The sequence below is a fragment of the Erythrolamprus reginae genome, chromosome 1 (genome assembly GCF_031021105.1).
Source record: "Erythrolamprus reginae isolate rEryReg1 chromosome 1, rEryReg1.hap1, whole genome shotgun sequence".
Taxonomy (NCBI): Eukaryota; Metazoa; Chordata; class Lepidosauria; order Squamata; family Dipsadidae; genus Erythrolamprus; species Erythrolamprus reginae.
In genome coordinates this window covers 4,820,311-4,845,396 of record NC_091950.1, presented here as the reverse complement: position 1 = coordinate 4,845,396, position 25,086 = coordinate 4,820,311, and the positions used below count along the sequence as shown (strand labels likewise).

Sequence of the window (25,086 nt, the reverse complement as noted above, 5' to 3'; positions counted from 1 at the left end):
ATAATAAATAATAATAATAAATAATAATAATAATAAATAATAATAAAAAATAATAAAAAATAAAAATAATAATAATAATAATAATAAATAATAATAATAAATAATAATAATAATAAATAATAATAATAAATAATAATAATAAATAATAATAAATAATAATAAAAAATAAAAATAATAAAAATAATAAAAAGAAAGTATGGATCATCGACATTGCAATCCCAGGAGACAGCAGAATTGAGGAGAAGCAGCTAGAGAAATTAGTGAAATACGAAGATCTAAAAATCGAGCTGCAATGACTCTGGCACAAGCCAGTGAAAGTGGTCCCAGTGGTACTTGGCACGCTGGGCGCAGGGCCAAAGGATCTCAGCGGACATTTGAAAACCATTGGAATTGACAAAATCTCCATCTGTCAATTGCAAAAGGCCGCTTTACAGGGATCGGCAAACATAATTCGCCGCTACATCACACAGTCCTAGGTGCTTGGGAAGCGCCCGACTGGTGATGAAATACGAAATCCAGCATAGTGATCTCATTTGCTGTGTTGTATTGACATCATCATCATCATCATTATTATTTATGAAACTTGTATGCCGCCCCTCTCTGAAGACTCCATTCCCATCCCGCCAGCCCAAGGGGGTATTTGCTGGTTCTCTGAACTATTAAAAATTTCCGCTACCGGTTCTACAGAACCTGTTAGAATCTGCTGAATTTTATTTTTCTTTATTATTTTATTTTATTTTATTATTTCATTTTATTTTACTTTATTTACTTTATTTTTATTTTATTATTTTCTTTTATTTTATGATGATTTTATTTTAAAATTTTATTTTGCCACGTACTCGCATATGGCGGCTCAAGGCAGCTTTCAGGGCATCAAAACCACAATATGAAAGAAATACAAATCATGGAAAATGGAAATAATATTTGTTTATTGATTGATTGATTGATTGGATTGCTAGGTTGTCCCTCACCAAAGACTCGGGGCGGCTTACAACATATAAAAACCAATACATTTCAATGAAATCAATCTAATTAAATTAAAATTACAGAGCAATCTAAAATCCCTAATTAAACTAATCAATCACTCCCATTCATACAACAATCATACAAACATTCGTCAGCCAGGGGGCGACAGTCTCTTGGCCCCAATCCTGGTGGCACAAATTAGTCTTAAGACTCTTATGGAAGGCGAGGAGGGTGGGGGCAGTACGAATTTCCAGGGGGAGCTGATTCCAGAGGGCCGGGGCCCCCACAGAGAAGGCTCTTCCCCTAGGCCCCGTGAAGCTACATTTTCTAGTTGACCGAACCTAGAGAAGGCCGACTCTGTGGGACCTGACCGGTTGCTGGGACTCATGCGGCAGGAGACGGTCCTGCAAGTAATCTGGTCCGATGCCATGTAGGGCATAACTTTGACCACTGGGATGCTGCAACAGCCATGAAGTGTGAGAAACACTGCTAAGTTCGCTTAATTTCCAGTGCTGTTATCAAACGGTCGCTGAGTGAGCAATGGTCAGGCGAGGCCTACCTGTAATTTCAACTCTGCCTCGGAAGTGGTGGCCCCGCATGCAGAGACGAGTCCTTGGACAGGTTTTCAGGGAGAGGGGCAGCTCGGATGCTCTTACCGAAACGCTCTCCCGCCTTCCCTTTGCAGCGAAGCGTCCTACGAAGCCACCCTCCCGAGACACCAGCTGATCAGCCTCTGCAAACACGAGTCCGTCCTGGCCTGGATGCGGAGCTGTGACCACCTCTTGTACCAAACCCTGGTGGAGATTCTCATCCCGGACGTTCTCCGGCCTGTTCCCGGTGCGTAAAAAGGGGGAGGGGGTGTCCTTTGCGAAGCCCGCCCCTCCAGGCACGAACCCCACCCCTCCATCCTCTTCCCCATTCGGCTCGGACTTATGTATGGATTTGGTTTGGTTTGGTTTGGTTTGGTTTGGTTTGGTTTGGTTTGGTTTGTATGCCGCCCCTCTCCGTAGACTCGGGGCGGCTAACAACAATAATAAAAAAACATATAACAAATCTAATATTTAAAATAAATAAAAACCCTTATTAAAACCAAACATACACACAAATATACCATGCATAAATTGTATAGGCCTGGGGGGAAGGAATATCTCAATTCCCCCATGCCTGACGACAGAGGTGGGTTTTAAGGAGCTTACGAAAGGAGGGTGGGGGCAATTCTGATCTCTGGGGGGAGCTGATTCCAGAGGGTCGGGGCCACCACAGAGAAGGTTCTTCCTCTGGGTCTCGCCAGACGACATTGTTTAGTCGACGGGATCTGGAGAAGGCCAACTCTGTGGGACCTAACTGGTCACTGGGATTCGTGCAGCAGAAGGCGGTCCCGGAGATAATCTGGTCCAGTGCCATGAAGGGCTTTATAGGTGATAACCAACACTTTGAATTGTGACCGGAAACTGATCAGAAACCAATGGAGACTGTGGAGTGTTGGTGTGACATGGGCATACCTAAGGAAGCCCATGATTGCTCTCGCAGCTGCCTTCTGCATGATCTGAAGCTTCCAAACACTCTTCAAAGGTAGCCCCATGTAGAGAGTGTTACAATAGTCAAGCCTTGAGGTGATGAGGGCATGAGTGACTGTGAGCAGTGACTCCCGGTCCAAATAGGGCCGCAAATGGTGCACCATATCTGCACAAGCCTCAATGCATTGTGTTGCATGTAACAGATTGCTCCGTTTCCGTAATATGGCAAATGATTTAGCTTTACTAGATAAATAGTCAAAGCAATGGAAACTGCAGTTTAATGTTTCCAGATGTAAAATACATCTGGGGAAAAGGAATCCTCAGTCTGCGTATTGTATTGGCAGAAAACTTCAGAAGAGAAGGATTTAGGAGTATTGATTTCTGACAGTCTCAAAATGGGTGAACAGTGAAGTCAGGCGGTAGGGAGACCAACTAGAATGCTTGGCTGCATAGCTAGAAGTATAACAAGCAGGAAGAGATTGTGATCCCACTGTTAGAGCGCTGGTGAGACCATATTTGGAATACAGTACTGTGTTCAGTTCTGGAGACCTCACCTACAAAAAGATATTGACAAAATTGAAGGGGTCCAAAGACAGGCTACAAGAATGGTGGAAGGTCTTAAGCATAAAACGTATCAGGAAAGACTTAATGAACTCAATCTGTAGAGTCTGGAGGACAGAAGGAAAAGGGGGGACATGATCGAAACATTTAAATATGTTAATGGGTTAAATAAGGTTCAGGAGAGAAGTGTCTTTAATAGGAAAGTGAACACAAGAACAAGGGGACACAATCTGCGGTTAGTTGGGGGAAAGATCAGAAGCAACATGAGAAAATATTTGACGGAAAGAGTAGTAGATGCTTGGAACAAACTTCCAGCAGACATGTAACTGAATTTAAACATGCCTGGGATAAACATAGATCCATCCTAAGATAAAATACAGGAAATAATACAAGGGCAGACTAAATGGACCACGAGGTCTTTTTCTGCCGAAAATCTTCTGTTTCTATGTTTGTGTCCGGGTGTTTTATTCTTTGGGCTTGACAAGCTTCCGCCTTCATGTATACTTGGGTTGGGAATGTGCGTGTTTGTTGTATTGGGCTGAAGATCCTTGCAGCTATCAGCAAGGAGCACAAATCCTTCCATTCCTCACCATCCGGTCAGAGCCGAGGAAGCTCCTTGGATGAGAAGCGAAACCTCTTCAACAGAAAAAAAAAACCCAGGAAGTCCCGTTGCCTCTTGTGAAATAAAAGCACCTTTGGGTCTTCCAGTCGGGGTGCCCACAGCTCCGGGTCTTGACTGAGGCCACGCCACTCTCTTTCCCCCCGCAGGCACCTTGACCCAAGCCATCCGCAACTTTGCCAAGAGCCTGGAGGGCTGGCTGATCACCGCCATGAGCGAGTTCCCGCAGCCCGTGGTCCAGAGCAAGGTAAGCAAGCTGAGACAAAAGGCCGGACCGGTCAGAGATAAGTTCATTTCTGGTGGCAATATTACAATGCAAGAAAATGGCCTGTAACCATAGGCAAGGCTGTCGTAAGCCATAATCATTAGGTAATCATGGGTTTGGTAACTGTGCTGCAACCTGATTGGCTGTAACCTATATAAAAGGAATAACATCCTTGCCTGGGTGTGGTTTGTAGTTAATGCTTTGTGGTTTAGTGGTTTGGTGGTTAGTGCTTTGTGGGTGGTTGCAGTGGTGGATGTAATAGGAGTTTATATACTTCTTTTAATATTAGATTTGTTTCGCTATACAGTGTTCCCTCGATTTTCGCGGGGGATGCGTTCCGAGACCGGCTGCGAAAGTCGAATTTCCGCGAAGTAGAGATGCGGAAGTAAATACACTATTTTTGGCTATGAACAGTATCACAAGCCTTCCCTTAACACTTTAAACCCCTAAACTGCAATTTCCCATTCCCTTAGCAATCATTTAGGTTATTACTCACCATGTTTATTTATTAAAGTTTATTTTTAAAAAAATTTATTAAAGGCGGACAAAAGTTTGGCGATGACGTATGACGTCACCGGGCGGGAAAAACCGTGGTATAGGGGGGAAAACAGCAAAGTATTTATTAATTAATATTTTTGAGAAACCGTGGTATAGCCGTTTCGCGAAGTTTGAACCCGCGAAAATCGAGGGACCACTGTAATATTGTTTTATTACTGTTGTGAGCCGCCCCGAGTCTTCGGGGAGGGGCGGCATACAAATCTAATAAATTGAATTGAATTGAATTGAGTTGAGTTGTATGAAGGGTAATTAAAGGGGCAGGCTGCTGTTGTATATCAATTTTTTTTAAAAAAAATTAAATAGGGGTCTATCAATAAAGGGCAAAAATGTACAATTATGAACTTTGTATGTAATACCGGAAGATATATACATGTTGAATCTGTATTTGTGAAGGTGGAGAAAAATAAAAAAACTTTTGAAAAAAAGCCAAATGTTTCTTTTCAAATTAGAATGTGAATTTGAAAGGGGTATATGATAAATACCTGGGGGTTGCTTTCAGGGTGTGTGTGTGGAAAGGGCCCTGTGGGCCCCTCCCTGCCCCCTGCTTCCTTCCTGGGTGGCCTCACCCTCTCTCTTGCCCCCAGGTGAGCGTGGTGGGTGCCTTCGCCCAGACCCTGCGCAGGTACACCTCCCTCAACCACCTGGCCCAGGCCGCGCGGGCCGTCCTGCAGAACACCTCGCAGATCAACCAGATGCTCAGCGATCTCAACCGGGTGGACTTTGCCAACGTCCAGGTCAGTTGGGGTCTTGGGGGGAGGGTCTCCTAAGGGTGGGGAGTGTCGCCAAGGATTAGCTCAATCCTAGGTGATATTCCATTATGTTACCATTTAAGGTGAAAGAAGCATGTTAAACAGTAATGAATGCTGTATCATAGGATGTCAACTGCAATCTGATTGGTCCAGAGCATTATAAAATGCAAAGCAACTTTACAATGATTGTTGGCTGTTTAGAACAGGACAGAATAGAATTCTTTATTGGCCAAGTGCAATTGGACACACAAGGAATTTTATTGTCTCCCACTCCCTCCCTCTTCCTCCTCCTCCAACCCATCCAGCCACCTAGCATTGATCATGTTACTTATTGGGTCATAAAACGCCTGCAGAGAAAAGTGCCAAGCTCCTGAGCTACAACTCTCCTCTCCTGTGGGTCGCTGCCCCCCTTGCAGGAACAAGCCTCCTGGGTGTGCCAGTGTGAAGAGGGCCTGGTGCAAAAACTGGAGCAGGATTTCAAGGCGACGCTGCAGCAGCAGAGCTCCCTGGACCAGTGGGCGAGGTGGCTGGACGAGGTGGTGACGCGGGTGCTGAAGCCGCACGAGGGCGCCGTCAGCTTTCCCCGGGCGGCCCGGCAGTTCCTGCTCAAGTGGTCCTTCTACAGGTGAGCCCTCGGCCCCCTCTCTGCCCTTCCTCCTCCGAGAACAGAGGGCCAGAGGGAAAGTGACCGGTACTGCCATCTGTATCTGCTGGCTTTCTCAATGGGGAGGATCCTCTCACCTGGAAGAGCCTGTCGTTATGCCACCAAGTTATACATACACACGCACACACATACAAAGACATACCTGTCTTGATTACGTTACTTAGTGGGTAATGAAACATCAAGCTTGGAGAGCACTAGAAGCATAGAAACATAGAAGACTGACGGTGGAAAAAGACCTCATGATCCATCTAGTCTGCCCTTATACTATTTCCTGTATTTTATCTTAGGATGGATATATGTTTATCCCAGGCATGTTTAAGTTCAGTTCCTGTGGATTGACCAACCACGTCTGCTGGAAGTTTGTTCCAAGCATCTACTACTCTTTCGGTCAAATAACATTTCCTCACGTTGCTTCTGATCTTTCCCCCAACTAACTTCAGATTGTGTCCCCTTGATCTTGTGTTCACTTTCCTATTAAAAACACTTCCCTCCTGGACCTTATTTAACCCTTTTGCTGGCTTGTCCCGGTTAGCTAGGCTATGAAACCTTCAACATCACCGATCAGAGAATTTTAACAGAGCGTGGATGTGTGATAAAGCCAAGACACAGACTTAGTTAAATAAGTATTATTTACATATAAACACAATATAAACAATCCAGAATAAGCACGAAGCAAATACAGAATAATATGCACTGAGCAATTACAAGATTAGAAGCACAAAGCAAAATACCATATAGATAATAAGCATAAAGCTTATACAAGCACAGAGTTTAGACACAACTCCCCCTTCTCTCAGGCAAAAGTAAAGGAAGTGACTGAGCAGAATAATGAGCTTTTATAGCTTCAATGAGGAAGTGACGAAACAGCCTTGAATATTAACTCTTCAAGTACAAGTTAACCCTTTAAGTGCACATTAACTCTTTAAGTACAAGTTTGGTACAAGTGTACAATATGCAGTTTACAATGGCAATCCCTAACAACCATGTACCCTTTACTAACACCTTTGACATATTTAAATGTTTCCATCATGTCCCCCCTTTTCCTTCTGTCCTCCAGACTCTACAGATGGAGTCCATGAAGTCTTTCCTGATACGTTTTATGCCTAAGACCTTCCACCATTCTTGTAGCCCGTCTTTGGACCCATTCAAAGGACCTCACTAAGGACCTCTTCGTTCAACCCTAGAAATATTCCCTCAGCACACAAACACACCCACCCTCTTTGCTTTGCGAAGAGCCCTTCCTGGGGCAGGAAAAGGCCCATTTCACGTCCTCCGATCCATTCACCCAGGTCTCAGGCTGGGCGCCAAACATCCCTTTCTCCCCACAGCGCTTTACCTCCTCCTCCTCCTTGCCCCAAACCCCCACTCCCCCTAGCCCTGATGATGGTACTGAGTTGGGTAACATTTAAAGCTCAGAGAGCACCAAAGACCCTACTCTCCTCCCCATAAACCCCCCCACTTAGGTCTCAGACTGAGCTGCCCAATATCCTTTTCTCCCCACTGTTCTCCTCCTCCTCCTCCTCCTCCTCTTTCTTCTCTTATTTTCCTCTCCCACTCCTCTTCTTTCTCTTCCTCCTACCCCTCTTTTCTTCCCCTGTTATTTTTCTTCTCCTCCTCTCCCCAAACCCCCACTCCCTCCTAGCCCTGATGACGGTACCGAGTTGGGTAATGAAACCTCTATCAGAAAATGGCCAATCTCACAGACCACCAAAGGCCCTACCCTCCTCCTCCTCCTCTCCAAACCCCCCTACCCCCCCCCCCCCCGTCTCAGGCTGAGCTAACCTAGCATCCTTTTCTCTCCCCCCCCCCCAGCTCCATGGTGATCCGCGACCTCACCTTGCGCAGTGCCGCCAGTTTCGGCTCCTTCCACCTGATCCGCCTCCTGTACGACGAGTACATGTTCTACCTGGTGGAGCACCGGGTGGCCGAAGCCACGGGGGAGACGCCCATCGCCGTGATGGGAGAGGTGAGTGCCGGGCGCGGCTTCCCATCCGCCCTGCAGGGAACGAGCCCAACGTCAAGGTCCCAGGTGGCATCCGGACAGAAATCAGAGTCCGAAACAAAGTCTTCCTCCAATGTATCTACGGAGCCCTCCTGGCACCTACACTGGGGAACCTGAATCCGAGTTTCCCTCCCAGTTGAAACTTTACCTCCCTCGTCCTCGTCCCCCCCAAATATGTCACGTTGCCCACTCAGGTTGTGCCAGCGTGGCCGGTCCTCCTTCCGCTTCTGCCCAGGTGGGTGGGCCAGCTCCATTTAAAAGCACCCCCTCCCCCTGAGAGACGGGAAAACCCTTCTCCCTTCCAGGGAGGGGTCTCCTCAATCCAAAGACCCCCCTCCCTTCGGCCCCCTGGCTCCACAGGGCTGTCAATCCGAATGCTGCCCCCATTGAAGCTCCGTCTGTCTTCTCTCTTTCAGTTCAGCGACCTGGCCTCCCTCTCTCCGGCTGCCTTCGAGAAAGGTACAGAGACCTCTGGGCCTTCCTCCATGGGGTGGGGGGCTTGCCCAGGCCATTTTTGGGGGGGTGGGGGCTTCCCCCTCCCACCCGTCTCCCAGGCCATGGCTGGGCCCGTCTTTCTTTTTTCTTTTTCTTTTAAATAATCTTTATTGAGTATATACATTAAAAAGGAAACAGGAATAAATATAATGCATGGTACAACAATCATATGTATTATACTAAGACAGAAACAGAAGAAAGGAAAGGGGGGGGGAATAAAGAAGATATAGTAGAAAGACGGGATTAGGGGGGGAAAGAAAGGGGGTGTTAGAAAAGAGAGGGGGAAGGAGAAGATGTGCTGTCTATGCAACCTCTGATTTAAATGTGCAGCTGGCGGAGGTTTCCCTTGATTTTTATTTGTTCGTGGTGTGTTGTTAATTCGATTTAATAAGTATAGGTAGTACTTGCCTAACGGGCATATTTTTGTCTATGGAATCAATATTTTGGGGTTTTGTTCGTAAGATTTGTTGTCCGTCTACAAGTTGTGTCGATCAATGTCTTTTGTGAATTATGTAAAAGGATTATTTTCATTTCATGATGTGTTGTCAGTGCGTGAAGTCATCGTTGAGCAGTCTTCTTTTTTTGATAATGTTTAGGTATTTTTTTGTCCTTGCCCAGTGATGGCGAACCTATGGCACGGGCACCACAGGTGGCATATAGAGCCATATCTGCTGGCACATGAGCCCTTGGCCTAGCTCAGCCCCAGGGGGGTGGGAAAGGGCCTTTTTAACCTTCCCCAGTGCCAGGGAAGCCTTTGGAGCCTGGGGAGGGCGAAACATGAGCCTAATGGCCCCACCAGAAGTTGGGAAAGAGGCCATTTCCGGCCTCCAGAGAGCTTCCTGTGGGCTGGGGAAGCTGTTTCCGCCCTCCCCAGGCACTGAATTATGGGCGTGGGCACTTGCGCATGTGCGATAGCATGCTCCCATGCTCTTTCGGCACCCAGAGAAGAAAAGCTTTGCCATCACTGTCCTAGCCAATGGTACCATCTCTCCAGGCCTTGTAGAAGTCGGATTCATCCCTATTTTGCACCTCCCTGGTCAATTTTGACAATTCTGGACATTCCATCTTTCTCTTCCTTTTTTCCCCTTGTCCCGCAGACGCCTTCGGCAGCCTGGGCCACGAAGCTGGAGTCCGGGTGAAGCCTCGGGTGAAGCGCGAGCACAGCGACCCCGGCTCTTCCCTGCAGGAGATCTAGGCCGGCCCCTCTGTCCCAACTCCACCAAGAGTGCCAAAGCTTTCTGAACGACGCCCTGCGAGGATGCCCGGCCCTCCCGGACGACGCCGTGCCTCTACGTTCCTCCTGCTCCTGCTCCTCCTCCTCGTTGCTTACGGGTCTTCGCCAAAGACGGGCCGGTGTCCGGCAAGACACGAGAACCTCCTCAACAGTTGGCTGGTCCTTCCCTTGGCAAGGACCTCCGGCCGGCCCCATCCTCCCCATCCTCCCGCCTTAACTCTTAACGCTTTGCCTTAACTGACTCCGCTCCCCAAGAGGGACAAACTGCCGAGGTGCCACTGTGAGCCGCCCAAGGCCGCCCGGTCGATTCTGTGCTTCGCCGGGGAAGAGGGAGGGCGGCCTCCCGGAGTCCCACTCCCACTCTTGCGAAATAAAGGGACACTTGTGGCCAACCGTGAGCATCCGTCGTGGTCCTTCAATTCCCTTGTCGTCTCAAAGAGATATTCTGTTCCCTTGTGGTCAAAGCTATGGAATCTGCAGTTTAATGTTTCCGAATGTAAAATAATGCACTTGGGGAAAAGGAATCCTCAATCTGAGTATTGTATTGGCAGTTCTGTGTTAGCAAAAACCTCAGAAGAGAAGGATTTAGGGGTAGTGATTTCTGACAGTCTCAAAATGGGTGAGCAGTGCGGTCAGGCAATAGGAAAAGCAAGTAGAATGCTTGACTGCATAGCTAGAGGCATAACAAGCAGGAAGAGGGAGATTGTGATCCCCTTATATAGAGCGCTGGTGAGACCACATTTGGAATAATACTGTGTTCAGTTCTGGAGACCTCATCTACAAAAAGATATTGACAAAATTTAACGGGTCCAAAGACAGGCTACAAGAATGGTGGAAGGTCTTAAGCATAAAACGTATCAGGAAAGACTTCATGGACTCAATCTGTATAGTCTGGAAGACAGAAGGAAAAGGGGGGACATGATCGAAACATTTAAATATGTTAAGGGGTTAAATAAGATTCAGGAGGGAAGTGTTTTTAAGAGGAAAGTGAACACAAGAACAAGGGGACACAATCTGAAGTTAGTTGGGGGAAAGATCAAAGGCAACATGAGAAAATATTATTTTACTGAAAGAGTAGTAGATCCTTGGAACAAACTTCCAGCAGACGTGGTTGGTAAATCCACAGTAACCGAATTTAAACATGCCTGGGATAAACATATATCCATTGTAAGATAAAATACAGGAAATAGTATAAGGGCAGACTAGATGGACCATGAGGTCTTTTTCTGCCGTCAGTCTTCTATGTTTCTATGTTTCTATTCTGTGTCACACAGTGGCCCATCAATTGTCCATGGGGATCTTGAGCAGAAAGAGAAGGCAAGACCCTCCCTTTCCCTGGACCCCCAACAAGTGGTACTCAAGGGAACCCTGCCTGCCTCAACCAACATAGAGGCGGCACATGGACATCCGTTTCAATAACCACCGATGCACTTGGCATCCATGAATCTGACTCATCCTGCTTTGAAGATATCCAGGCTAACAGCCGTCACGACCTCTTCTGGAAGGGAATTCCATCAACCAAGGATCCTCTGGGTGAAGAAATATTTCCCTTTATTTGTCCTCACTTTCTTACCTATGAGCTTTAGGGAGGGCCCCCTCGTCCTAGTATTGTGTGAGGGAGAAAAGGATTTTTCTCTATCCACCTTTTCTATCCCATGCAGGATTTTATACACTTTGATCGAGTCCCCCCTTCAACGCCGCCTTTCAAGGCTGAAGAGACCAAGGCATTGCAACCTGGTTTCCTAAGGGAGGGGCTCCATTTCCTTCATCATTCTTGTTGTCCTTTTTTGCACATTTTCCAGTTCCATTCTATCCTTCTTGAGGTGCGGTGACTAGAACTGTACACAGGACTCCAAGTGTGGTCTCACCATCGATTTGTACAGAGGCAACACAACACTTACTGACTTATTTTCGATTCCCTTCCTAATGAGGCCAAGCGTGGAATTTGCTTTTTTTTTTTTTACTGCTGCTACACACTGGGTTGACATCTTCATTGAGCTGTCCACCAAAAGATCCCCAAGGTCCCTTTCTTGGGTGGTCTCAGAAAGCTTGGTTGCAATGTCCCAGAGTGATTCCCCTCTTGCGACCTCCTGCCAATCAAAGTCAACAGGGAAGGCCAAATTCAATTAACAAAAGGGTTATTAACCAACCGATCAACTGTAGTGATTCCCATAACAACGACAACAAGACAAGGTCGTAAAACAGGGCCTTCCTCCACTGAACCAAGTGCCTCGCTTGCTGACAGTAATTTTGGGCTCACTAAAGGTCTTAAGTCAAGGACTCTGGTTGTCAGAATGGCAAAATCCTCTTTCCTGCAAGCAAACTTCCCAGAATTCCCCACGTTCTCGGGCCGGGATCTTTCTGCAGATTCCCCCACAATCCTCAGCATGCCCGGGTGAACCTGGGAGAACGGCTGCCCTGTTTACGAGTTGGGACAATTGCAAACTGCACACAACTTTCAATTGCAGGTGTGCAACAGGTTGTCAGCAAACCTGGAAAACAGGGAAGTCAGAATTATCAGGGAAATCGGCGATTTGGGAAATATCAGGGAATTATCAGGGAATTCGTGAAAAAAAACCCAGAATAACCACATCCCGACAGAATAACCATAACCCCACAGTGTGGTTGGGCGGTAGGAAAAGCAAGTAGGATGCTTGGATGCATAGCTAGAGGTATAACAAGCAGAAAGAGGGAGATTGTGATCCCCTTATATACAGCGCTGGTGAGACCACATTTGGAATACTGTGTTCAGTTCTGGAGACCTCACCTACAAAAAGATATTGAAAAAATTGAACGGGTCCAAAGACGGGCTACAAGAATGGTGGAAGGTCTTAAGCATAAAACGTATCAGGAAAGACTTAATGGACTCAATCTGTAGAGTCTGGAGGACAGAAGGAAAAGGGGGGACATGATCGAAACATTTAAATATGTTAAAGGGTTAAATAAGGTTCAGGAGGGAAGTGTTTTTAATAGGAAAGTGAACACGAGAACAAGGGGACACAATCTGAAGTTAGTTGGGGGAAAGATCAAAAGCAACATGAGAAAATATTATTTGACTGAAAGAGTAGTAGATCCTTGGAACAAACTTCCAGCAGACGTGGTTGGTAAATCCACAGTAACTGAATTTAAAGATGCCTGGGATAAACATATATCCATTGTAAGATAAAAATACAGGAAATAGTATAAGGGCAGACTAGATGGACCATGAGGTCTTTTTCTGCCGTCAGACTTCTATGTTTCTATGTTTCTAATAAATCAGGATAAAAAACCTAACTATTAAAATGTTTAAAAATCAGGGAAAAATCAAGTTAAAAAAAGCAACGGATCACACTGCCTGGCAGAGTCAAGCAAAAATGAGCACAACTGTGGCAACAACTTGCTTCCTCAACTTCCGATATTTCTCCATGGCTTAGCTGTTTGGTATGATGTCATCTACGACTGTGCCTTAACTAGATCGCAAGGTACAGGGAAACATCAGGGAATTTCAAAAGGCTTTCCCCCTGGACACCCTGAAGTTACACAAGTTAACTGAAGACCCCAAAGTTACGAGCTGGGCTATGAATGCAGCAACAAAGCAGCCTGCAAAATATTGGTGTATTTTATTGGTTAGATGCATTCATTCATTCGTTCGTTCATTTGTTTTCATAATTGAGATAATAATTTAAAAGATTTAAGGAGCCCAAAGAATCGCTCAACATTGAGCAATGGTTAGAATGCAGTATTGCTAATTTTGCCAACTGCCCACAGTTCGATTCTCACCAGTTCAAGGTTGACTCAACCTTGCGTCCTTCCCAGGTCAGTAAATGAAGGACCCAGATTGTTATGGGCAAAAGGCTGACTCTAAATCACTTAGAGAGGGCTGGAAAGTGGTATGTAAGTCTAAGTGCTAGTGCTGTTCTCTCTCCCTCTCCTTTCCTCCATCTCTCCTTCCTTCCCTTCTTTTTCTTCCTCTTTCCTTCCCTACTCTCTCCTTCTTTCTCTTCCTTTTCTCTGTTTTTTCTTTCTCTCCTGCTCCCTCCTTCTCTTCTTCCCCTTCTCTTTTGCTCTCCTTTCCTCTCCTTCGTGTCACCCTCCTCTTTCTTTTTCATTCTTTCTTTCCTTTCCTCCTTCCCTCCCTTTCCACTCTTTTTTTTCTTTCTTTCTTTCTTTCTTTCTCTTCCTTCTTTTCTCTTCCTTCTTTTCTCTTGCAAGATTCCTGGTGGTGGAATAGTGAGAATGGAGTATTGCAGGCTATCTCACTGCTAACTGCCAGAAGTTCGATCCTGACCGGCTCAAGGCCTTCCAACCTTCCGAGGTGGGTCAAATGAGGACCCAGATTGTTGGGGGCAACATGCTGGCTCTGTAAACTGCTTAGAGAGGGCTGGAAAAGCACTGTGGTACATACAGTAGATCTAACTGCTACTGCTATTGACATGGGTGGCACATCAAATGAAAGAACAGAGAAGAAACGAAAGAAAGAAAAGATTTTTCTTTTAATGAATGAATGTGTCCGTCAAGGTCCCAGGTAGCATCCAAACTAAATCAGAGTCCCAGTCAAAGTACTTGTCAAACTTCCAATTCTGAGTTTTCAACCCAGTTGAAAGTTCTCATCCTTTGTTCTCCCACCTACAAACTTGTCACGTTGCCCACTCAGATTGTGCCAGCGTGGCCGGTCCTCCTTCCGCTTCCACCCAGGTGGGTGGGCGTAGGATGGCCTTGAACCCCTCGAAAGAATGCTTTGTGGCTGCATCTGTTCCCTCCTGAAAATTCCTCTTCCCAAGTCCCCATCAACATCAGGCCTTAGTGTGTTAAGCCATTAATTTCTCACCCACGTCTGCACCGGCTTGACAGTGTCAGGGTTCCAAGTAGTAAATCCATTGCAAGTCAGATTCCGAGGCCCTTGAGTTCCTCAAAGGTCGCTTTAATAGAAGTGTCCTACTGGCACACTCACCCGGTATTCACCTCATTAAAAGGAAAAGTTTGAATGAATGAATGAATGAATGAATGAATGAATGAAAGAAAGAAAGAAAGAAATAATATCCGTGGGTGGCTCACTTCAGACAAACAGGAAATTAAACAAGCCGAGACTATTAAAATCATCAAGCACGGCGCTGCCACTGCTCTCCCCCACTGAATACCCCCCCCCAACCGCTGGGCTGGGTGTAACTCCCTGCCTAGCACAGCCAGTCAAGAACATCTGCACTTGGCCAATAAAGAATTCTATTCTTCATTCCATTATTCTACTCTACTCAACTCCATTCTTTCCTATTCTGTTCTGTTCCGTTCAGTTCTATTCTATTGTTCTATTCTATTCTTATTATTCTACTTTCTATTCTATTCTATTCTTATTATTCTACTTTCTATTCTATTCTATTCTTATTATTCTATTTTCTATTCTATTCTATTCTTATTATTCTATTTTCTATTCTATTCTATTCTTATTCTATTTTCTATTCTATTCTATTCTACTCTATTGTTATTGTTCTATTCTATTCTGTTCTATACATTCTATTCTATTCTATTTTATTCTTATTATTCTATTTTCTTCTATTCTGTTTTTTCCTATTCTATTCTATTCTTATTATTCTATTTTTATTTATTTGTTTATTTGTTTATTTATTTATTTATTTATTTATTTGTTTATTTATTTGATTTGTATGCCGCCCCTCTCCGTAGACTCGGGGCTGCTAACAACAATAGTAAAACAACATATAACAAATCTAATATATAAAATAATTTAAAAGACCCTAATTTAAAAACCAAACATACACACAAACATACCATGCATAAATTGTATTCCTATTCTTTCCTATTCTATTTTCTTCTATTCTTTCCTATTCTATTATTATTATTCTATTCTATTCTATTCTTATTATTCTGTTTTCTTCTAATCTATTCTTTCCTATTCTATTTTCTTCTATTCTTTCCTATTCTTTCCTATTTTGTTCTATTCTTTCTATTCTTATTATTCTATTTTCTCATATTCTGTTCTGTTCTTATTATTCTGTTTTCTTCTAATCTATTCTTTCCTATTCTATTTTCTTCTATTTCCTATTCTTTCCTATTCTATTCTATTCTTTCTATTCTATTCTTATTATTCTATTTTCTCACATTCTGTTCTGTTCTGTTCTATTCTTATTATTCTATTGTGCCATTAGTGGGTGAAAGGCTGTCATGGTTCACCTGAGATTCTTTCAAAATCCCCCTGAATGATAAAATGTCCCATTGGCCCCGTGCGCAGAGGCCTCCGTGGAAACTCCCATTTCGATCCCTGCACCAACCCAGGGGGGGAGGGTTTGGGCTAGATGCCCTCGGAGAAAGCTACAATTCCAGGCTTCCAAGACAACTACAATTCCCAGTGGTCAACCAGGTTCCCGCGGAGCCGAACACGGCCGAATACAGAAAAGGAGTCATAACGCATTGCAGGGGTCGCTACATTTCAGGATACGTGGTTTTGGGGTTTTTTAATGCACCATCTGAATTCAACTCTCTCTATGATCAAAAGCTACGTCCAGGTCCTGCCCGTCTCAGAGGGCCATCAGGGCAGAGTTTCCCTCCGGAGTCTCCCTGTCGCCCCCCTGCATGGGTGCCCGTTCAGGCTTCCTGGCCCTGTTGCTGGGGGCCAGGTTCCTCCTCTTCTCGTCCAGGCCGGCGGGAGAGCCGAGGAGTCTCGGGAGGGGCATCGGGGAGCCCAGCCGGCTCTCCCAGGGGGGCTCCTCCCCGAAGGAGTTCACATCGTAGAGGTAATCCAAACTGGTCACAGCGCTGAGGATCTCGGGCACGCTGTAGTCGAAGGAGAGCAGCTCGTCCGGCAAGTTGAGGGAGCGGATGTCACTGGACGAGTCCTCGGCGGAGAAGCAGCCGCCCTCCTGCAGGGCCTCCCCTGGCGGGGCCGCCTGGCCCCCAATGCCCAGCTCCTCCAGGGGGGGCTCGGTGTCCGAATGGATGGGCGAGCAGTCAAACAGCTTCATGGCATCTTCCAGAGGGACCTGGTCCAGCAACTGAAAGGCCTCGGCCGGCTCCTCCAGCAAGGGGGGCTCCCGGGGCAGAACCCCCTCCAGACTGACGCAAGGCTCCAGCTGTTCCATCCCCCCGCAGGGGACTGGCTCTTCAGAGTGGACGCCGGGGCTCAGTGGGGGCTCCCCCATCCCTAGAGGGACCTCGCTGACCTTGAAGTCGGTGGCTTCCTCTGCGGGGAAACCCTTGAAGACTGGGAAGGCCAAGCCGGGCCTGGTGTCGAGAGGCTGGTAGGGCCCCACCTGGCTGTGATGCTGCTGCTCCTTAAGATTCGAACTCGGGACCACCGCCAAGAGTTTGTGCTCTTCCACGGGCATCAGGCTTTCGCCCGGCAGGCGGGGCATCTCCACAAATGGGGGTCCGTGATTCAAGTTGGCCACGAAGCCCACGTGGTCGGTCAGCTTGGCGGGGGACCCCTCGGGTTTGAAGAAGGGCACGGCGAACGTGGAGTTGCTGGCCACGGGCTGGTAGGGGGCGTAGGGCAGCGGCTGGACCGAGCCCTTGAGATACTTCTGGTTGTCCAGAAGGTACGAGTTCTGAGGGTTGGGCCCGCCAGGGAGTTTGTACACCGAGGGCTGGACGAAGTTGGCCGTGGCCCATTCGATGCGGTAGATCCGGGGGTCGAAGAAGCAGCCGCAGGGCGCCATGTGGAATCCTGCAACGAGAGGCAAAACGTCACGAATGACCAGAGGAGCTCCGTCAAAGGAGGGCACAACCACAGGACTGATCTGGGGCCTGAGCCCAACTGGGAGTGCGCAGTGCCGTTGGTTGGGAATTGTCCCAAATGACCAGATTATAACTTTGGTAAAGTTGACAAGGGGAGGGGGGGAACGGATGACGGAGGAATGAAAAGTCTCTACTGACTTTTACCTCAACGTTTGTTTTTGTGTATTGCTTCCCAGTCCGGCAATTCTATCAATTTATTATCTTTCCCGTTTTTGAAAAGCATAAAAACCGTAAGACAAGGGAAGAGAGCAAAGGAGATTGTGTCTTCTGCTTTTAGCTGCTTTTTATACTGGAAGCAGCAATCTTTTCCCCACAACGCCAGGGAGCTCTCTCTCTTTCTCTCCCTCCCTCTCTCTCCCTCCCTCTCTCTCTCCCTCCCTCTCTCACTTTCTCTCCATCCCATCCCTCTCTCTTGCTCTCTCTCCCTCCCTCTCTCTTGATCTTCCTCCCTCTCTCCCTCCCTCTCTCCCTCTCTCTCTCCCTCCCTCTGTCCCTCTCTCCCACCCTCTCCCTCTTTCTCTCCCTCCCCCCCTCTCTCTCTCGCTATCTCTCCCTCCCTCCCTCTCTGTTATCTGGATGAGTGAAATTTGACTCTGCTTAAACCTGTGTGCTTTTAACACTGTTTCAGATAAACTACTTTTATTTCTTCTGGCCTGCATATGTGTGTGTTTGACTTTGCATTCCTCTTTCACTGGGGGCTGTTAACGAGAAGCTCGGCATGATAGATTAGATAGAGATAGATAGATAGATAGATAGATAGATAGATAGATAGATAGATAGATAGATAGATAGATAGATAGATAGATAGATAATAGATAGATAGAAAATAGATGGATGGATAGATAGAAGATAAATAGAAATAGATAGATAGATAGATAGATAGATAGATAGATAGATAGATAGATAGATAGATACAGAGAGAGAGAGAGAGAGAGAGAGAGAAGAAAGAAAGATGATGGATAGATAGGTGGCGGGAGTTAATTGCAACATCCATCATTTATTTTGTGCGTTAGAGGAACATTTATGATCCTGATGTTTTCCCTGAGATGGGGTGAGCACAGCTCTGTCTCCAAAATGGGGAGGGTGATTCAACCCCTCCCCCACATCCTCAGGACCCCAAAAAGTTCCTGTCCAACTTTCTCCATTTTCCTGCAAATAACTTTTTTTTTTTTTTTTACAAATTTCCTTTTCCAATTTCCTTTTCCTCCCGTCTGGTTCCACATCTGGATTTTACACTAGTAACTATTGTCCTCCATCCTCCCCCTCCTCTTTTTTTGGTTTTGCTCACCCATTCATCACATCTACTTTTATTCACTGTTCACACCCGCCTCCAAAAACGGTTAGGCCGAGAGGGTTATAGTGGGCAGCAAGCTCTGTGAATGGATGTATCCATCCCATAATGGTCGCTTTTATGCACCCCCTCCACAAAGCCCATAAAATGTTGCGCCAGTGGATTTCAACTGCGGTGGATGAAAACTTTGTGGAGATGAGACGATAACCACGATGGTGGGCAAAAACAAAAAGGGGACAAGCCAGCATAGAAACATAGAAGACTGACGGCAGAAAAAGACCCCATGGTCCATCTAGTCTGCCCTTTTACTATTTCCTGTATTTTATCTTACAATGGATATATGTTTATCCCAGGCATGTTTAAATTCGGTTACTGTGGATTTATCTACCACGTCTGCTGGAAGTTTGTTCCAAGGATCTACTACTCTTTCAGTAAAATAATACTTTCTCATGTTGCTTTTGATCTTTCCCCCAACTAACTTCAGATTGTGTCCCCTTGTTCTTGTGTTCACTTTCCTGTTAAAAACACTTCCCTCCTGAACCCTATTTAACCCTTTAACATATTTAAATGTTTCGATCATGTCCCCCATTTTCCTTCTGTCTTCCAGACTATACAGATTGAGTTCATTAAGTCTTTCCTGATACGTTTTATACTTCAGACCTTCCACCATTCTTGTAGCCCGTCTTTGGACCCGTTCAATTTTGTCAATATCTTTTTGTAGGTGAGGTCTCCAGAACTGAACACAGTACTCCAAATGTGGTCTCACCAGCGCTCTATATAAGGGGATCACAATCTCCCTCTTCCTGCTTGTTATACCTCTAGCTATGCAGCCAAGCATCCTACTTGCCTTTCCTACTGCCCGACCACACTGCTCACCCATTTTGAGACTGTCAGAAATCACTACCCCCTAAATCCTTCTCTTCTGAAGTTTTTGCTAACACAGAACTGCCAATGCAATACTTAGATTTAGGATTCCTTTTCCCCAAGTGCATTATTTTACATTTGGAAACATTAAACTGCAGTTTCCATTGCTTTGACCATTTATCTAGTAACGCTAAATCATTTACCATATTACAGACCCCTCCAGGAATATCAACCCTATTGCACACTTTAGAGTCATCGGCAAATAGGCAAACCTTCCCTACCAAACCTTCCCCTATGTCACTCACAAACATATTAAAAAGAATAGGACCCAGAACAGACCCTTGTGGCACACCGCTTGTAACCTGTCTCCTTGTGGTGCACAAACACCACTCCACCACAATGGCCACTTTCTACGCACCACAAAAACATAGAAACATAGAAGTCCGACGGCAAAAAAGACCTCATGGTCCATCTAGTCTGCCCTTATACTATTTTCTGTATTTTATCTTAGGATGGATCTATGTTTATCCCAGGCATGTTTAAATTCAGTTACTGTGGATTTATCTACCACGTCTGCTGGAAGTTTGTTCCAAGGATCTACTACTCTTTCAGTAAAATAATATTTTCTCATGTTGCTTTTGATCTTTCCCCCAACTAACTTCAGATTGTGTCCCCTTGTTCTTGTGTTCACTTTCCTATTAAAAACACTTCCCTCCTGGACCTTATTTAACCCTTTGACATATTTAAATGTTTCAATCATGTCCCACCTTTCCCTTCTGTCCTCCAGACTCTACAGATTGAGTTCATTAAAACCCTGCTGTTCTGTTCGAAAAAAGTTGCATGTCTTCTGTTCGGGTCACATACGACCCGGACCGAAAACTCTTCATTTGAAGTGCTTATGTTTGGTCAATTTGAAAACTTTTTTCACTTGGAAAGTAGTCTGAACATTTCTGCACACAATGATATGAAAATTGAAATGAAAAAAGTAAATCTTATTGGTTTATTTTGCGGATATAATGCACGGCCCCTCCATTTTTGTGAATTTTTTTCAATTTATGGATAGTTTTGCTTGCAAAATCCATTCTATTTTACTAAAGTTGGTGTGGGATTGGTAGCTTGAACATTTCTGAACATAATGATATGAAAATTGAACTGGAAAAATTGATGCATATTGGTTTATTTTGCACATAAATGGGCCCCCATGCTTATACTCAAATAGGCTTATACTCGAGTCGGCTTATAACTCGAGTATAAGACAACATGGTTTTATATTCAAAAATAAACCAATAAGAATCATTTTTTTCAGTTCATTTCTATTTTTCTTATGTTCAGGATTGTTTCAAAAGGATATTCCAAATATTTCTAGCCAAATATGTATAAAAAGTGACAATAATGGCACACAGCAAGGCCGAGGGGGGGTGGCCCTTTTGTGGCAAAAATAAACCAATAAGAACCATTTTTTTCAGTTCATTTATATTTTTCTTATGTTCAGGACTGTTCAATTTAGTATATCAAACCTTTTGGGGGGAAATTCCTTAGGGATTTGTAGCCTTAAAAAATAGAAATTGACACAACATTCAGAAAGGATGGGGGGAGGGGCTTTTTGATCAAAATAAAAATATAAGTCTCAATTTTTCCAGTTCAATTTTCATATCATTATGTTCATAAATGTTCAAACTAGTTTTCCAGTTGAAAAAGTTTTCAAAAAGATCAAATTCAAGTACCTAAAAAAAATATTTTTGGTCCGGTCATATACGAACAGAAACAGACTCGTAGTGATGATTTTTTTTTGCCCAGAAAACAATTAGCCACCACCCCAAAAATATTTTTTGATGATCAGCATTGTTAAATTGAGTAAATGAATGCCTAAGATTTTAAAGAATATTTCGGATTTGGAGCATAAAAAAATAAAAAGTGAAAATGGATGCAAGCAGCCGAGGGGAAGGGGCTTATTTCTGATGTTAAAAAACCAATAGGATTCATTTTTTTCAGTTCCTTTATATTTTTCTTATATTTAGAAATGTTCAAGCTACCAATCCCACACCAACTTTAGTAAAATAGAATGGATTTTGCAAGCAAAACTATCCATAAATTGAAAAAAATTCACAAAAACGGGGGGGGGGGCATGCATTATATCCGCAAAATAAACCAATAAGATTTACTTTTTTCATTTCAATTTTCATATCATTGTGTGCAGAAATGTTCAGACTACTTTCCAAGTGAAAAAGGTTTTCAAATTGACCAAACATAAGCACTTCAAATGAAGAGTTTTCGGTCCGGGTCGTATGTGACCCGAACAGAAGATTTGTAACTTTTTTTGCCCAGCAAAAACTAAGCCCCCCACCCCCCAAAAAAAATTCTCATAGAGAGAACCCCTGAAATGATGAAAAGTCATGAAATTTCAAGTTTCAGATATGCAGGGAAATTTTTTTACAGGGACTCAAACTTGGCTTCAGGTCGCATACGACCCGAACAGAACAGCAGGGTTTTAAGTCTTTCCTGATACGTTTTATGCTTAAGACCTTCCACCATTCTTGTAGCCCGTCTTTGGACCCGTTCAATTTTGTCAATATCTTTTTGTAGGTGAGGTCTCCAGAACTGAACACAGTATTATTCCAAATGTGGTCTCACCAGCGCTCTATACAGTGGGATCACAATCTCCCTCTTCCTGCTTGTTATACCTCTAGCTATGCAGCCAAGCCTCCTACTTGCTTTCCCTACCGCCTGACTGCACTGTTCACCCATTTTGAGACTGTCAGATTTACCTGCCGGGGGTGCTGCGCATAGATCTTGACTGGGCGGGTGGTACAAACTGGGCGTTCCTGTAACGACAACACAAGACGGTTCAGCCACTTTCCGGGTTCCTTCGATTAAGCCAGGATTGGTGGCTTCCCCTCGTTTACCGCTTCTGGTTGAGTTTTTAAAACCCTGGACTCCCATTTTAAGCAGTGTAAGTTTCGGATGTTAAGTGTACCTGGAAGCATTTAGGGGTGGCGAATCCTGGTTTAGCTCGACCAGGCCTTCTGAAGTTCATTTTTGACACCGCTGGCCTCCTATTATAACGGTTTCATTTAAGTTTGGGTTGTAAACGAACGTTGTAAATGCTACTTCAAATTGGCCACCCCACTTTGAGAACAACTGGAAGAAAAAGATGGAACTGAAGGCTACATCAGCTGAAGGTTTCTCACCCCTGCAGAAGTTTGCAAGAACTTTTGTGTCTCCTGCCAAGACTCAAATTTTAGGAGGGTGGAAGAGGCGTGATAGGAAACCAACGACCTCCTGGATAAAGGGGCATCTTAAAACACCGCCCAAACCCTGCATCCCACCAGGGGATTTGAAGAGGGGTCAATGTTGAGAGCAAAGGGTCCAGATGGATACTTTCTTGGCAGCAATGGTGCAAATCTACCACCCTAATATTTATTTAATCTGATATCTAATATCTAATCTAATATTTTCTCACGTTGCTTCTGATCTTTACCCCAACTAACCTTAGATTGTGTCCCCTTGTTCTTGTGTTCACTTTCCTATTAAAAACACTTCCCTCCTGAACCTTATTTAACCCTTTAACATATTTAAATGTTTCGATCATGTCCCCCCTTTTCCTTCTGTCCTCCAGACTCTACAGATGGAGTTCATAAAGTCTTTCCTGATACCTTTTATGCTTAAGACCTTCCACCATTCTTGTAGCCCGTCTTTGGACCTGTTCAATTTTATCAATATCTTTTTGTAGGTGAGAGTGGTGGTAGTGGTGGTTTAAGATGCCCCTTCCCCCAGGATGTAGATGGTTTCCTACCACCTCTTTTCCACCCTTCCAAAAAATGAGACTTGGAAGGAGACACAAAACTTCTTGCAAACTTCTGCAGGGGTGAGAAACCTTCAGTTGATGTAGCCTTCTGTTCCTTGTTTTTTCCCCCAATTGTTCTCAAAGTAATAATAATAATAATAATAATAATAATAATAATAATAATAATAATAATAATAATAGCAGAGTTGGAAGGGACCTTGGAGGTCTTCTAGTCCAACCCCCTGCTTAGGCAGGAAACCCTGACACAACTTCAGACAGATGGTTATCCAACATCTGCTTAAATACTTCCAGTGTTGGGAATCACCGGATCCAATCTCCCCCGGGGATTGGAGGGTGAATTCCTCCCACACGACGAAGGGGCGTGGTTTGATCCAGGTGAAGGTGGTACCTCCACCTGGTTCAGCAAGGAGTTCATTGCCCAATGTTGCCAAGGAATGTTATGGTAGGAATTTCCGCCCCGTTAGTTTGGCTCTGCAGGTCCTTAGTCTGTTTGAATTAACATTCAAAGTTACGTATTTAAATTTATTTAAAGTCATTTAAATTTATGATAATTAATAAATGACCCTTATTCACAGCTTCTGGAAGCAACCTCTGTTCCACTGATCAACCAGTCTGATTGTCAGGAAATTCCTCCTTAGTTCTAAGTTGCTTCTCTCCTTGTTTAGTTTCCACCCATTGCTTCTTGTTCTAACTTCAGGTGCTTTGGAGAATAGGTTGACTCCCTCTTCTTTGTGGCAACCCCTGAGATACTGGAACACTGCTATCCTGTCTCCCCTGGTCCTTCTTTTCATTAAACTAGCCATGCCCAGTTCCTGCAACCATTCTTCCTATGTTTTAGCCTCCAGTCCCCTAATCACCTTTGTTGCTCTTCTCTGCACTTTTTCTAGAGTCTCAACATCATTTTTGCATTGTGGCGACTAAAACTGAATGCAGGATTCCAAGTGTGGCCTTACCAAGACCTTAAGTGGGGTGAGCAATTTGGAATAGCACTTGCAACCTTCGCTTACAACCCAAACTTAAATTAAAGCATTATAATTGTTTTGAGCCGCCCCGAGTCTTCGGAGAGGGGCGGCATACAAGTTTAATAAATTATTATTAATTATTATTATAATAGTGGGCCAATTGGGTTAAAAAATGGGGTCCAAGCAGTGAAAGAAAGGGGTTGCACCCCTGCCTCTTCAAGGAGGGCAGGAAAGCAAGGAGGCCCCATTGAGAATGAACCCAGGAGGGGGATTAACCCATAAAACAGATTCATTCCTTTCGTCAGGGCAGCAGCTGAGGGCTCCAGGGGGACCTCGGTCAAGTCCGGTGGGTCCAGGAAGTTGCAATGGGGCCTGGAGCCCTCCTAGAAGAGGGTCCAAGCCAAGGAAGGCACAGACGAGCCCTCCCCAGGGCTGTCACTCCAGCTATGGGTCGAGGAAGGGATGCCTACCTACAGAGGCAAGGTTTTCGGGCAAGACAAACGCCGGGAAGCCTCGGTTGTGCTGCTGCCCGTCAGGTCGCTCTAAGGGTCGAGAGGTGTAGGTCTCGTGCTGGGGATAGAAGACTTTGGGCTGCTGCATGCTCCTTCTGGGGGCTGAAGGACCCGTCTTCCCATCTGGACCCCCGTGGAGGGAGGGGCGTGGCTTCCTGGAGTCCGTTGCCATGGCTCCCTTCTTCTGTTTGCATGGTTACTCAGGAACGGGTTCCAGGTGGGTCCTTTAAGGTTCTGCATCCCTTGACCCCTGTGGGGCAGATGGGTGGGTGGGGGAGAGAGGAAGGGGCTGGGGGGGGG

At 45.0% G+C, this 25,086-nt stretch overlaps 2 protein-coding genes across 3 annotated transcripts in view; one reads left to right on the top strand and one right to left on the bottom strand.

Moving 5' to 3' along the window:
• The window catches only part of RFX2 (regulatory factor X2), a 68,628-nt gene extending 58,606 nt beyond the window's left edge, over positions 1-10,022 (top strand). For both annotated transcript variants that reach the window (XM_070743914.1, XM_070743922.1), the window contains 7 exons: positions 1,652-1,803; positions 3,813-3,910; positions 5,071-5,220; positions 5,652-5,860; positions 7,712-7,865; positions 8,318-8,360; positions 9,494-10,022. In XM_070743914.1, the coding sequence (XP_070600015.1) occupies positions 1,652-1,803; positions 3,813-3,910; positions 5,071-5,220; positions 5,652-5,860; positions 7,712-7,865; positions 8,318-8,360; positions 9,494-9,591 (904 nt within the window). In that variant the 3' untranslated portion in view covers positions 9,592-10,022. The remainder of the gene's footprint in view (positions 1-1,651; positions 1,804-3,812; positions 3,911-5,070; positions 5,221-5,651; positions 5,861-7,711; positions 7,866-8,317; positions 8,361-9,493) is intronic.
• A 6,114-nt stretch (positions 10,023-16,136) lies between these two features.
• On the bottom strand, positions 16,137-24,874 carry PRR22 (proline rich 22). Its single transcript, XM_070731956.1, has 3 exons — positions 24,745-24,874; positions 22,273-22,329; positions 16,137-17,281 (listed from the first exon to the last, which is right to left on the bottom strand). The coding sequence occupies exons 1-3, from the start codon at positions 24,872-24,874 to the stop codon at positions 16,137-16,139; spliced, it is 1,332 nt and encodes a 443-aa protein (XP_070588057.1).
• Positions 24,875-25,086: the final 212 nt, after the last annotated feature.